At 41.5% G+C, this 15,326-nt stretch overlaps 1 protein-coding gene across 1 annotated transcript in view; it reads right to left on the bottom strand.

Annotated features, from left to right (window-relative positions):
* The window catches only part of Bub1 (BUB1 mitotic checkpoint serine/threonine kinase), a 55,435-nt gene that overhangs the window by 28,412 nt on the left and 11,697 nt on the right, over positions 1-15,326 (bottom strand). The window contains exons 7-15 of the mRNA XM_047522682.1: positions 15,221-15,273; positions 14,947-15,131; positions 13,596-13,747; positions 7,619-7,842; positions 6,158-6,216; positions 3,783-3,911; positions 3,580-3,690; positions 2,663-2,756; positions 1,671-1,752 (exon numbers count right to left, since the gene is read on the bottom strand). Of these exons, the coding sequence (XP_047378638.1) occupies positions 1,671-1,752; positions 2,663-2,756; positions 3,580-3,690; positions 3,783-3,911; positions 6,158-6,216; positions 7,619-7,842; positions 13,596-13,747; positions 14,947-15,131; positions 15,221-15,273 (1,089 nt within the window). The remainder of the gene's footprint in view (positions 1-1,670; positions 1,753-2,662; positions 2,757-3,579; positions 3,691-3,782; positions 3,912-6,157; positions 6,217-7,618; positions 7,843-13,595; positions 13,748-14,946; positions 15,132-15,220; positions 15,274-15,326) is intronic.

The raw sequence follows: 15,326 nt of genomic DNA, 5'->3' as shown, positions 1-15,326 counted from the left end.
AGCCATTGTGAATTGATGTGGCTGCATCACTGTTGTATGCTGTTTTTAAATCCTTTGGGTATGTACTGCGGAATGGGATAACTGGGTCAAATGGTAGTCCCATCCTAAGTTTTTTCTAAGGAATCTCCATATTGTTTTCCAGAGTGGTTGCACCAATTTGCAGTCCCGCCAGCAATGTATTAGTGAACCTTTTCCCTGACATCCTCACCAACATTGTTACTTGTATTCTTGATAATTGCTATTCTGATTGGAGTAAGATGGATTCTTAGTGTAGTTTTAATTTGCATTTCTCTAATTGCTACAGACGTTGAACATTTTTTCGTATTTTTTTTGATCATTTGTATTTCTTCTATGAAGTATCTGTTCAATTCCTTTGCCCATTTATTGATTGGGTTATTTGTTTTTTTGGTGTTAAGTTTTTTGAGTTCTTTGTATGTCCTGGAGATTAATGCTCCGAGATGTGTGTGGTAAAGATTTTCTCCCATTCTGTAGACTCTTGTGACGTTCTTGATTGTTTCCTTTGCCGTGAAGAAGCTTTTTAGTTTGATGCCATTCCTTTTATAAAATTCATGATTTTACTTCTTGCACTTTGGGAGTCTTGTTGAGGAAGTTGGTTCCTAAGTCAACATGATGGAAAGCTGGGCCTTCTAGTAGGTGCAGGGTCGCTGGTCTAATGCCTTTGTCTTTGATCCACTTTGAGATGAGTTTTGTGCAGGGTGAGAGATATTGGTTCAATTTCATTCTGCTATATATGGACTTCCAGTTTCCCCAGCACCATTTGTTAAGAGGCTGTCTTTTCTCCAATGCATGTTTATGGTGCCTTTGTGTAGTGTGAGATAACTGAATTTATGTGAGTTTGGCTCTCACACATGGTTTTTATATCTTCTGCAATGACTTTATAAAGTCCACCGTCTCTTCCAACAATGGAGGCAAAACTGGCTGATTACTTCTTCAGGTGATACAGGATAAAGTGCTGGCTTATGTTTGGCAGCAGGATAAAGGCACAATGCATTGTGGATTTTGGTAAAAGCACATATTGTTGAATAGTTCAGTAAAATGTACCTTTAAAGTGATGGCACTATGCCTGCAATCCAGTTCATTATTTGCAAAAATTTTAAGCTCAACAGATCATCAGGATTAGAGAGCCAGATAATCCCCCATGGGACTAAAGCAGGAGCAGGGCTCAGTGTCTTAGTGAGGTGACTGGTGAGGCCAGCGGCTCTCAATGGTGCATCACTGCCATGGGGCCATGCGGGGGCTGGAGAGTGGAGCACACTGTAGGGAACACTTAGGGCCGGGGTGGAAGCCAACCAGGATGACCACAAAGGCCGCTTTGGGGAATGCTCTGAGCTAGAGAGCAGTGAAGGGTGTCTGCTGAGCTGTGCTGATGATGGCCCATCTCGGCTGGATGCAGATTTGCTGGGTTTCTCACTAGTATTCTACTGCAGGCCTCACTTCCTCAGTGTAGGAAAAACATATATCCCCAAGTGGTTCCTCCTAACTAAAGGGACGTCTCTTTGAGAACAGTATTCTAAAAGGAACGCATCATACAACATGTTTTCCAGTGCGGTTTTATATGCCCATACCATTTGAGTGGCATAATTGCTTGGTAAAATGAAGAGGAGAGGGTTGAAAGACCTGTTTCACAGATGCAGCAGAGATTGGCTTACATTTGGTTTTGAAGGAAATCTGCTGCGAGAGCGTTCTCCAAAGGTCCTGGCTCCCGTGGGCTTATTCTTAGGCTGCGGTAATCTAAAGAAAAGATTCATAAAATTAAAAACAGTGAAATATGGTGATGAAATAAATGCTGCCGCTTGAGCTAACATTAGAAAAATTCTCCCCTCATTTAATGAGAGGTTCCTTATTTTCATTGCGTGTCTAGCAAAAGTGAGTGAACTATATAAGCTGACCAATAGTTACCAAAGAAAGGACAGAAAATGGGATTTTTGTTACATTGAGTTCAAAGTTTTAGAAACAAAAGGAGAATTAGGGCTGTGGCCAATAAAATGTCATGGATGCCATGCAACAGCTCTCATACTCCCAGGGCCTGGCTGCGCTCCACAACTTCCCTCATGCTGGCCATGCCCTCTTCGTCCTGCCATACCACGACACCTGTGATTCATTCACACTGACATCTCTCCTTCCACGGTTTAAACTACTAACTGAGAAGTCCCGGGGCCACTCCACTCCAGCCTGGATGTGGCTCTCTAGTGTACTGTGCTTCTGCCTTAAAAGACTCTCTTTGCAACGTTACCCAACATAGGTCACCTCCTTTCCTACCTATCAGTCCTGCAAATGTCAACAGAGCAGGTATGGACACCTGCACCGATTCATCCACGTTCTCACACAATTTCAAACCAAGGAATCCTGTTCTTTGACAACTTATGATCCTTTCCTTTCTCTACTGCGCTTTCACTTTGAGGTCTGTTCTCTTGGAACTCGTGCACAGCACTGCGGATTCGGACAGCACGGGACACAAGCTCCCGGTCGGTGGCAGGAAGGCTTATCAGTGCAGAGCTGGGGCCAGAACCAGGTGGTCCTGGGGGAGAGCTCAAATTCCACCCCAGTGCCTCGCCACCTTGAGTCCTGCTGAACCTCCAGGGCATCTGTGGCACTGTGACTCATGTCCCCCCAGTGTTATATTAACTTGATGCTTCTTTACCCATAATTTTCTTTGTTTCCATCTTCAAAAATAGGAAAAGCAGATGTCAAAGAGACTTTATTGACTCCCCAAGCCTCAGAGGAACTTGCATTTTCTGCAAGAGAATAAAAAAGTATTTCATGACTGTCCTAAGGAAAACATGACCGTTTATGCTAAAACTTTAACTACAAATAAGGGGGAAAGCTTGCAGAAAAGAGCCGGCATCGGTTTTCAAATACTAAGCTATAAGGCAAGGCACTTTGTAGAGAGGAGAAGTGATTCAGCCATGATTGCTGGGCAGCCCCAGATCCCACGCACTGCCACACGAGAACAGAATCCGTCATGCTCCGATGACGCTGCTGTTGTCCCCTGACTTTCTCAATAAGAGCTCTCAGGGGTTTTGACTTTCATTTCCTTTAAGAAAAAATTCGAGGGCTGGGGAGATAGCTCAGTTGGTAGAGTGCTTGCCTCACAAGCACAAGGCCCTGGGTTCAATCCCCAGCACCGCAAAAAAAAAAAAAAAAAAAAAAAAAAAAGAAAAAATTCATCTCTTTATATTTCCAGTGCTCCCAACTCCAAATGACGCTGCTGATCTCTATTACAATCTCTGGCTCCCAGCACGAATCCCCGGGCCCTAGACAAGTGGGTTAGTTGCTGCCCACCAACACACCACCTTGGCCACTTCTCACCAAGAAGGCCTCGCATGGTGCCTGGACCACTCAGTGCTTCCTGCCTCTCCTCCCCATGGGATCCTATCCTCCCTTGGAAATGACAGTAACCCGACCCAATGAACAAGCCCAGCTCCACCACACACACTGCAACCTTGTCCAACTCTGTCCCACTTCTGCTCCACGCACGCCCAGTGATGCAATCCTCAACAACGCCTGGGCCACCTCCCACAGTGCTGTGCACGTATTAGCTTTCAAATAAATTATTACTTTGAAACTGGGCTTCAAATGCATCTTCATTTCGGTCTAGAGATGGCCATTCATCTTTGTCGTCAGAAATATCTGGAAGTGTCGGAGCCTGGAACATATTCATGATGAAACCTAAAGAATAGAAAGAATATTCATCAGCAAATTACAAGAGATTTCATTTTCATTTTTGTGTAGGTGCTACACACACAAACAAAAGGCTTTACCCAGGGCTTCCTTGGTGTGCACGGTGGGCGAGGGCTGCACTCTGGATGGCGTCGCCTGAATCACTCCCAGCGAGGTGTTGGGAGTTGCATGAAAAGAACCCGAGTTGGTCACCTTGTGTGTTTCACATGCTGGCAAAGGAATGGGACCAAATGCACATCAGTAGGTCAGTCAGGACGTGTTAGAAGGCGCACAGCTGCAATAACTTACTATGATCAAACTGGTTACGCTGTCACAGTAATGGTCACTCCAGACCTGCGTAAACTGCATACTTACCTGTGCAAGAGCACCACGAAGGAGGTAAAGCAAGAATCATCCTTTCACACCAAAGAAAATGAAGGCTCAAAGACGTTAGGTGTTTAGCTTGGATCATACCCAGTCAGCACTGTCCACCGCGTCTTAGTCCCGTCTGCTTGTGGTCAGATGGAACCATCCCCATGACCACTTTCCCACTCAGCTGGACTCAGTGGTGTACAAGGTCTGCACAGGCTGGCCCTGCTTGCTCAGGCCCACTGTATTCCTCCTCTGCTTGCCCTGGGGTTCTGGCCTCTCTGCTGTGCTTAGAAGGTCAGGGATATTCCTGCCCCCAGTTCCCTCTGCTTGGAACTGGTTCTCCACGCTGGCTCCGCAGGCAGCTCCCTCCCCTATTCCTTACGCAGGTGTGACCCTCACCAGCACCTCCTATTCACTTTCTCTGAAATCTAACCCTTACTTCGATACCAACACTTCCTTTCCTGAGGGGCTTGCCATTGTTCTGTTCATGATTACATCTCTAACTATGCAGAACGGTAGCCGGCATCCAGAGAGCACCACCAAGTCTTAGTTCCACAGGATGAATCCAGCTGGTCCAAAGGGCCCCGCCCTCATTGAACTGTCAGTGGAAAGAATGCCACAGCCACACGCAGGAGGACGTGAACACGCACTGTCTCACTAATTTATAAAACCATGCAAACACCTCCAGTGTAGTGCCAAACAGGAGAACACTCCTAATTAAACTGGATCACCTTTCTCACTCGAACTAACAAAGATGACTCATTTTAGATTAATGTACTGAGAAAGGTAATAAAAAACTTGCGTAGAATCAATAACTGGGATAGATTCAAACTAAAAAGCTTTCTCTCAGCAAAGGAAACTATCAGCAATGTGAAGAAAGAGCCTACAGAGTGGGAGAAAATCTTTGCCAATCATACTTCAGATAGAGCATTAATCTCCAGAATCTATAAAGAACTCAAAAAACTCTACACCAAGAATGCAAATAATCCAATCGACAAATGGGCTAAGGAAATGAATACACTTCACAGAAGAAGATCTACAAGCAATCAACAAACATATGGAAAAATGTTCAACATGTCTAGTAATAAGAGAAATGCAAATCAAAACCACCCTAAGATTCCATCTCACCCCAATTAGAATGGCGATTATCAAGAATACAAGCAACAACAGGTGTTGGCGAGGATGTGGGGAGAAAGGTACACTTATACATTGCTGGTGGGGCTGCAAACTAGTGCAGCCACTCTGGAAAGCAGTGTGGAGACTCCTTAGAAAACTTGGAATGGAACCACCATTTGACCCAGCTATCCCACTCCTTGGCCTATACCCAGAGGACTTAAAATCAGCATATTACAGAGATACAGCCACATCAATGTTCATAGCTGCTCAGTTCACAATAGCCAGATTGTGGAGCCAACCTAGATGTCCTTCAATTGATGAATGGATAAAGAAACTGTGGTATATATATACAATGGAATATTACTCAGCTATAAAGAATGATAAAATTATGGCATTTGCAGGCAAATGGATGAAACTGGAGAATATCCTGCTAAGTGAGATAAGCCAATCTCAAAAAACCAAAGGATGAATGATATTGCTAATAAGTGGATGATGACACATAATGGGGGGTGGGAGGGGTTAGTGTTAGGGTTAGAGTTAGGGTTAGGGAGGGGGGCAAGAATGGAGGAAGGAAGGACTGTATAGAGGGAAAAGAGGGGTGGGAGGGGTGGGGGGAAGGGAAAAAATAACAGAATGAATCAAACAACATTACCCTATGTAAATTTATGATTACACAAATGGTATGCCTTTACGCCATGTACAAACAGAGAAACAACATGTATCCCATTTGTTTACAATAAAAAAAAAGAAAGAAAGAAAAAAAAAACTTGCGTAAATTAAGCTTTCAAAGGATTCTGAACTAATAAGATGTTTACAATTAACACCATCGTTTACAATGGTCTGGGGCTGAAACAAGCCCTGCCCTCTAAGAAGAGGACTGCTAATGCTTAGGTTAGTAAGGTCCAAAGGCCTCCTGTCCCACGGCCACAGTACAGCCTGTGCTGTCTGCCCCAGCAGGCCAGGATGAAGTGATCACCATGACGCTTACCTTTTTTTGTCTCTGCTCCATTCTGTGGCTGGAATTCATGAGTACTCTGACTGAGACATCTGGAAGAGAAAACCCGGAGACACACAAGAAAAAACATGCTTTACATATGACTCTCAAGAAATAATAGAAGAAGCTGGCCAACAATCACAAGCCTGCTGCTGAAACGCAGATGGAGTTGCTTAGATCCACAGAGAAAAATAAATGAAAGGTTTTGTTTTCCCCCAGCTCATTTTGATGACACTGTGTTAACAGATAAAGGCAGGCACCGAGCACTTGTGGGTCGTGCTGACTCTGTGTCTCAGCACCACAGTAACCATCCCTCTGTGTGGCAGGGCAGGGCAGCACAGGGTGTCCCTAACTCTCAGGGGCTGTCTGCTGAACTGGTTAAAGGCTGAAACCTGCTTCTGGGCACCTAGGCCAACACGGGGAGTCACTGGTGCTTCAGCTGAGCAGATGCCTTTGTTTGTGAGGAGCCCACAGCCACAGAATGATGTCCAGATTTTAAATCAGTAGCTACCAATAAAGAAAACAAAGCCATGCAGACCACTTTTCTTAAAGCTTGTGATTATGTACTCTGGGGGCAGTGGGCTCATCTCTCTCATACTGTTAGAATTCCCTTAAGGAATCCCAAGAGAATGCAAATTAAAAAGCATAAAGCACTTTTAATTTGACAACATCCTATCAAATCACGAGTTACAAGAGAGTCAAAGTGACTGAAGATAAAAATATAAACAGAACAAGTGATGTGACATTAACTATGGCATCTGAAACCCAGAAAACTCTCTCAAAATTGGGGAAAAAACTTTCACAATAGTGTGGAGGTGGCTTGTGATATACAGTCATGGACATTGATCCCCAGCTGCTCCTGTGGGAGGACAAAGGAATATGAGAACACGCCAGTCACTGTCTATAGTAACCACTCCTGCAGGGCCTCGGCCAAGGCCAGGAAGCAAAGGCAAATGCAATTTAGAGGTGCACATCCTTCCAATATAGAGAGACTGGAGTTTCAGGGAATTGAAATTTATAATTCAGGAGAAAAGTATGAAGAAAAACAAATACTCAAAAAGAGGTATAGAATATATGCGTTTGAAAGATTTGGGTCCAATGTTTTGATAATGGCTTTTCAATAACATATTCATCTAAAATCGCTTTAGATGGGTGTGGTGGCACACACCTCAAATCCCAGCTACTCAAGGGGCTGATTCAGGAGAAGCACAAGTTAGAGGCCAGCTTCGGCAGCTGAGCACATACTCTTAAAAACAACAAAACAAAAAAGAGATGAGGCTATAGCTCAGTGAAAAAGCAACCTTGGGTTCAATCTCCTTGCAGTACTGCAAGGAAAAAGTTTTTTAACAGAGATAATTCCTCTTTTACCTGTGCTTGATACTGTAGGTCACATAAACAAGAGGCTGACAGATGCCATTCACACCACTGTCATCTCCAGGACTAGCTTTGACTTACCTGGACTCTGTCGTTGGCTGGGCTGTCAGAGGAACAGGAGGAGCTATGCTCTGGCAGACACCTGGTGACATCAAAGCAGCACCTGCCACAGGAGGAACGAGGAGAAGTGCCTCTCTGGATTTCTCTCCTGCGTTCTTTGAGGTTTGCTGATTGACTGCTGGAAGATGTGGAACGCAAAGTTCCCGCTGGGAGCCTGTGCCCAGCCCCATATGTGCTGAATCAACCTTTCGTGCCAAACAAATAAATAAAGAAAAATAAACCATAAAGCCCAGAATATTATTATCAGGTGTTAGAGCTTTTCAAAGAATGGTGCCCCTTATCCTTCCAGGTGCTTTAAAACAAACATTGACAAAAAAAGACCACTCGACAACATAATGGATACTTTGTCACTTCAAACCACAATGTGACTAGCCACTCACACTTCTAACCACTGGAAAATAACCAGCCTCTGCAGTTGTAGCATTATTTAAGAATGTGTAATTTCTTTTTATTTAACTTTGGGAAAAGACCAATAAATCAATGTTATCAAATGATTACAATGGTGTTCTGATAAAATTCACTTGGTAGGCAGCTTCTCCGTACTGCAGAGGATATGTGTATGTGAACTGTCACAAAAACACAGTTCCCGGTGGGAAGGATTACAGAATGAAGGTCTTTGCTTTTCTACTCACAAGTACACAGACTGGAACTAATGTTACAAAGTTAAAAGACAGAGGGTTAATTCCTTACCCTGTAAAAGTATTCTTACAAATTATTAAGAAAAACACCAAATATCTAGAATATTATTTAAGACAAGTGGACAAAATGTAATATCACTAGTTATCAAAGAATATAACTTAAAATGACCTACACCATTTCCTTACCTACTAAATTAGTGAAGATTAAAAGTAATTGTAATTCAAGTTTACTTACATATTGCTTATATAAAATGCTTAGAACTCATGAAACTCAACTCAAAGTAGATCAGAGATAGGCACTAGAACAGAATCCCTGCACTGACTATGAGAAAAAGCAGGCCCAAAGCTCCACCATGTCAGCCCAGGCCCTGACTTCCTTTACAAGACTCCTAAAGCCCAAGAAGTAAAATCAAGAATCAATAAATAGGATGGATTCAAACTAAAAAGTTTCTTCTCAGCAAAGAAACCAATCAATAACGTAAAGAGAGCCTACAGAATGGGAGAAAATCTTTACCACATGAACCTCAGATAGTGCATTAATCTCCAGGATATATAAAGAACTCAAAAAACTTAATATCAAAACAACAAACCACCCAATCAATAAATGGGCTAAGGAACTGAACAGATACTTCACAAAAGAAGAAATACAATCAATTAACAAATATATGAAAAAATGTTCAACATCTTTCTTTAGCAATTAGAGAAATGCAAATCAAAAGTACTCTAAGATTTCATCTCACCCCAGTTAGAATGGCAATTATGAAGAATACAAACAACAATAAATGTTGGTGAGGACGTGGGGGAAAAGGTAGGATTGCAAATTGGTGCAACAATTACGGAAAGTGGTATGGAGATTCCTAGAAAACTTGGAATAGAACCATCATTTGACCCAGCTATCCCATTCCTTGGTTTATACCCAAAGGACTTAAAATCAGCATACTACAGTGATGCAGCCACATCAATGTTTATAGCAGCTCAACTCACAATGGAACCAACCTAGGTGCCCTTCAACAGATAAATGGATAAAGAAAATGTGATATATGTATATATATATATATATGATTGAATATTACTCAGCCTTAAAGAAAAATGAGATTATGGCATCTGCCAGTAAATGGGTAGAGCTAGAGAATATCATGCAAAGAGACATAAGCCAATCCTGAAAAATAAAGGCAGAATGTTTTCTCTGATATGCAGATGCTAATTCACAATAAGGAGAAGAGGCTAGGGAAGAATAGAGTTACTTTAGATTAAGTAGAGGGGAGTGAAGAGAGGGGAGGGGCTGTGGAGGTAGGAAGAACAGTAGAATGAATCAGACATTATTACCCTAGGTACAACCTGTGGGATTCCACATCATGTACACAGAATGAGAAATTATATTCCACCTATATATGATGCTTCAAAGTATATTCTACTGTCATGCATAACTAATTAGAACAAATTAAAAAAAAGAAATGTGTCAGGTTTCAGAATTTTTCAGATTTTTGGAATATTTTCATAGACCGTTCAGCATCCATCCCTTACTCAAAAGTTTGAAATCTGAAGTGCTCTCAAATCCACAACTTTTTGAGTATGGGACATGACACTGACAAAGTTTCAGATTTTGGAGCTTTCCAGATTTCAGATTTTTATATTAGAGATTCTTGATACTTCAATTCTGAAGAAAATATTTTAAAAAGAATAATCAGAGACTTGAGGAAAGCTATAGTAAATACACAGTATGGAAGGACTAAGAAGAGATATATTGACCAAAATAAAGAGGAGAAATTGATTTTGTAATATAAAAAAGTAGTATGTGATAAAGACATTCTGAATCAAGGGGGAAAGGCTGAGCTGGTCAACAGATGATTTATGGATAACTGGCAACCCATCTGGAAACTGTCTTCACGCCACCCATACCCAGAAACGAATCCCATGAAGGGGGGCTTCTGGTTGAAGACAGTGGCCTGAGCCTGTGCTTTGAGACACCATCCCTCACGGAGCTCCAAGATGGCAGTTCAGGAATTTTAACACCAAAAGCAGCTGCTGGAGGCGGGGGACAGGGACAGGGGGAGTGGCGGGGAGTATCCCTACACTGCTGGCTGCACCTCAGAAGAAAAGTGAAGGTGGAGCTGAAAACAGGAATAGGGCACAGCAAGTCTGCCAGGGCAGGGGAGCTCAGGGACAGGGCGCCGCCCAGTGTGGAGGCTCTGGATTCTACCCTAGCCCACAAAACCAAAGAGCAGACCCTGAAACCCGGTCTGTAAAAACAACTAGAGAGTAACCCCAGCATCCTGCCTGGAGGAGACTGGGGGTTTCCATTTTGGAGAAAGAATCAAGAGGACTCTGGAAGGGGGCTGAGGGTGGTGGTGGCAGATATTACACAAGAAGCAAAAGACCGAGTCAGTCTACTTACTGAGCACCAGAACCTCTGGCCCCTTTCCTCGGCTCCCCAAATGCCAGCAGGCCAGGTTTATAATCTCAAACCAAAAGATGCTACTCTCAGGCATCTTTCTCCCAAGAAGATGATACCTGCCAGTGAAGAGACCATTTGAGAAGCCCCTCACAATACACCTTGGAGTCAGCCTACTGAGGCCTGCTCTGGAGGAGTGCACGGTGGAGACCACCGGAGACCTCACGGCAGGATATCTCAGCATGAAGGACAAGGACTCAGACAAATACAGAACTGGTGTGAATGAGAGGAAAAACAGAATCTTCAGACTAAGAGGTGATACTACTCTCATAAGAAGAGGCAGCTAAGAAAATGAGCGTTCATAATAAACCAACTTGGTTTGAAAATGACATCAGAAACAAAAGAGTTTATTAAGAGGGCCATAATTTTCTCTCAAAAAATTAGGAGGGGGTGGGAGAAGGACAAAGAAAGATAATTGGGGAAGTTACAAAAATCAAGATGATCCATCAGGATGGCCTAACAGAACAGGTATACAGAAAAATTATTAAAATGAACATGCAAACAAGAAAGTTCCCCAGAACTGGAGGACTAGACCCTTAGAATACTCAGTACAATGGAGGGACAGACCAACATGGAGCACGTCATGACCTTTTGTTATAACACGGGGGAAAGATGAGCCTACACACTTCCCAAGAACAACGGGGGTTACATTTAAAAAATCTAGAGTTGGAATGACCAAGGACTTCCCAATACCATGGTAGAAGCCAAAAAGCAATGGGCAATGCCTTTGAAAACTCTGAGGGAGTCTGAGGCAGGAGGATTACAAGCTCAAGGCCAGCCTGGACAACCAAGCAAGACCCTGTCCCTAAATCAAAGCAAACAAAAAAATGCTGGGAGTATAGCTCGGTGGTAAAGTAACCCTGGGTTTAATCCCTAGTACCACAAAAAAACCAAAATGACTTGAGGGAAGATGATTTCCTTCCTAGAACAGTTCCTAGCCAAATTATCAACCAGTGTGAGGGTAGAACAAAGATATTATTAGACAAGCAAGAGATCTCAAAAAATTAACCCATCACACATGCCTTTAAAAAAGTGACTGGAGGCTGCGTAATTTAAAATGGGGACCTTAAAGGAGAAGCAATGCCCTGAGAATCAGGGCTATACCACCAGAGGAGCGGAAGGACCACTGGGGAGGCTCTGGGGGACATGTGGCCAAGAAAAGGGAAACTGAGAGTGTATATGATGTGTTTGAATGTAATTAATGGATATTTTCAGTTCCTTTGGAACTTGGGGATAAATGGTAAGCAGCAAGAAAATATAGAAAAACAAAATGATGAGACATTTATTTTAACAATTTCTTACAACTAACAAGGGAAAACATGTTACATAAAAAGTTGAAATATACATAAAAAATAACCCAATAGAAAAAGAGATAAATCCATCAAAGTCAATTTATTTATTTGATACCTAGGTTGAACCTGGGGTGCTTAACCACTGAGCCATATCCCCAGCCCTTTTTATTTTGAGACAGGGTCTCTCTAAGTTGCTGAGGTCAGCCTTGAACTTGTCATTCTCCTGTCTCAGTCTCCAGAGTCACTGGGATTATGGATGTGTACCACCACACCTGGTTTCATGAAAGTAAATTTAAAGAAAAAAGAAGACAAAAAGCCACTAAATCAATAAAAAAAAGTCCAATACTACTTGTAATTAAACAAACAGGTGGTTGAAAATATGTAGGATAGGGGCAGGGGAGATAGCTCAGTCGGTAGAGTGCTTGCCTTGCAAGCAATGAGGCCTTGGGTTTGATACCCAGCACCGCAAAAAAAAAAAAAAAAAAAAAAGTAGGATAGCTAACATTAACAGAAACAGGTACTTTTATATACACTACTGATGAGAGGTAAAATGAAATTTTTTAGAGGGCAGACAGATAGTATTTTAGGTGCACAAACTTCAATGGCAACAGTTTTACTGCCATCTTTTTGAGAGAAACAATCTCATGTCATGGTTTATAACAGTTTCTGCATGACCATGATACATACCCTGACGTAAGTATTGCAGAAGACTGCTACAGGAGGTGTACTGGATCTCTATGCAGTAATATCAAAGGGTTTATAATATGTGTTAGGGAGAAAAAGCGGAAAATAAGTCTTATTTATGAGGAAAATTCAACTGTATTCCTATTTATGTGTGTTCATGCATAGCAAAGATTTGGAAAAATACAATCTTCGGTAATTAGCAATAAGAACATTCAGGGATATGCATATATGTGTGAATATACTACATACATCCAGGAATGCTCTGGTGTATTTTTACATATATATCTATGTATGTGTGTGCATATATATAAATCACAAGCACCCCTTTCATTCAATATTTTAAAAAGTCATCACAGTCATGTATTTTCTATCATTTTAAAAACATGGATTTAAATAAGATGTTTTATCTTCAAGGTATCCTATGTCATAGACAGACATATGTTATGTGGAATATTAAGCAACCATTATATAGCTTAAATTATTCCCAATCTCTCCCATTCATAATTTTAAGAAAATATTTGGCTGTAATACTCATCCTTCCTTCCTCTTCCCACACAAGATGATGGTAATCAGAAAATGTATCTAGATGAAAAATTATTGGAAGTCTACAGTCATTGTATAAAAGCCAGACAAAGGCCTCTACACACTAATATGTGAATATATAACATGGACACACACACACACACACGTGAAACATTACTCATCGGTTTTCTAAATTCCTTTGCTCATTCATTACTTTGAACTTCTTTCTGGGTCATATAATTTGAAATTTTTGGAAAGTTACAAGCAACAGAATTAACTATAAAACAGGGCATAGAGAGCCAACAATCCCCACTGCTGGGCACAGGACACCCAGGCAAGAGCGTGTGTACCTCAGGCCTTTCCTGGAGACTGGGCAGGTCCTCCTGAGTCAGCTCCACCACTTGATGCAACTTCTTATGAAGCTCATCCATTTTCTGCTTTAACAGCTGTTCTTCAAACGCATTTGCTTCTTTTCTTTTCATATAATGTCTGTCTTCATTTACTTTAGTTAAAAAAAAAAAAAAAGGTTTATCTGCAAAGTTTGAACTCAGATCATCAGAGGAATACATAAAAATGAACAAAAGTCTTATTTTAGGATATTAAAATTTTTAAGTGTTTTCCATACTCATTAGGTTTTAGAACAAAAACTTGTATTGCCTTTTAATTACAATCTTTACCTGCCCTCAGCACAGTAACCATTAAATTCAGGGTATAAAATCTCTTCTGAAAAAATTTGAATGATGATCAACAGTATTTGGAATAGCACAAGTGCTTCTTACAAAACAACTGTGATTGTGCAAATAATTTGAAAATGGCTTATCATTTCAGTTTTTAAAAGACATAACTCTCTGGTCACTCTTCAAGAAGTAAAAGTGAAGGGCACTAAAGAGTTGGGGCAGCAAGCCCACTGCTGTCAGTCACACTCCCCAAAAATGGCTCACAAGGCCATACCCCAGGCAACCGGCTGGACACTTAAAGTTTGTGGCATGTGAAAAGAAAAAACTATCCATGTACAGCTCAAAATGGATCCTCCAAGAATGCTGATCGATTGTTTTTTGTTGTTGTTGTTGACCAAAGAGGAAAATAAATGAGCAAAAGAAAGGTTCACAGAGTGGATATGGTCCAAACAATGCAGACAGTACAAAAGCCCTGAGTGGAGCAAAGGCCCATCTTCCACTTCGTTACAGAAAGAGCCAAATGCAAACGCTGGTGTGAAGGCACCCGTTTTTCCCTGTGAGGAATAAATCTCAGTCTACTCTACAGTCATAAATAACACAACACTTTGATCAGGGGATTCTTCTGCATGTTTTGTTTGAAGTAGGTGCAGAACTTGAAAAATCTCTTCTGAACTTCAGTTCCTTTCACAGTACAAATGACTCTAGAATAACTATATACAGAAGTTCAAGTCCATATAGATAACACAGAAAACACTTAAAATACTATTTCACTAAAGTTAAGGTGACAATGTCAAGGACATGAACTTCAGGGTTGGTTCAACCATGGGCTTGGCTGTCAATATATGGACTTAAGTCCTGAGCAAATGTGGCTGCGAGGCTGGTGTTTAACAAAGATCTCGAGGTTTCTGACAGGATAAGCACATTTTTTGAAGTCTTTCAGCATAGTTAATTTTTTGACCACATAAGTAATCACTCATTATTCTAAGTGACAGAAGAACAACTCAGAATATAAGATTGCAAATACCCCACTGTTCATGCTTCCTCCGTTGATTGTATTTCTGGGCTCTCAGTTCTTCAAAGGAAAATTCTGATTCTCCACGAATAAGCTTTTCCTTGCAATACATAACAACTTGCTGAACATCAGCTTTGGCTGCCAAAGATGAGTGTGCAGAGTACTCTGATTTAGAAATCATGATTACCCTTTGTTCCCTAGAGGGGAAAACACATCACTTACAACAGCGTACTGAAATTATTCTGGAAGGAAACAAGTAATGGAACTATGCACGGATTGTACTTGCATATTTGACTCTTTGTCACAAGCTGAAGTTATTGTTCCAGACGGTTCTGAACCCTAAAAGACAGAAAACAAGTGGAAGCATTCACTTACTGAAAAGAAAACTTCAC

The sequence above is a fragment of the Sciurus carolinensis genome, chromosome 13 (genome assembly GCF_902686445.1).
Source record: "Sciurus carolinensis chromosome 13, mSciCar1.2, whole genome shotgun sequence".
NCBI lineage: Eukaryota > Metazoa > Chordata > Mammalia > Rodentia > Sciuridae > Sciurus > Sciurus carolinensis.
The sequence above is the reverse complement of the archived record's forward strand: the minus strand, read 5'-3'. Positions and strand labels throughout refer to the sequence as shown.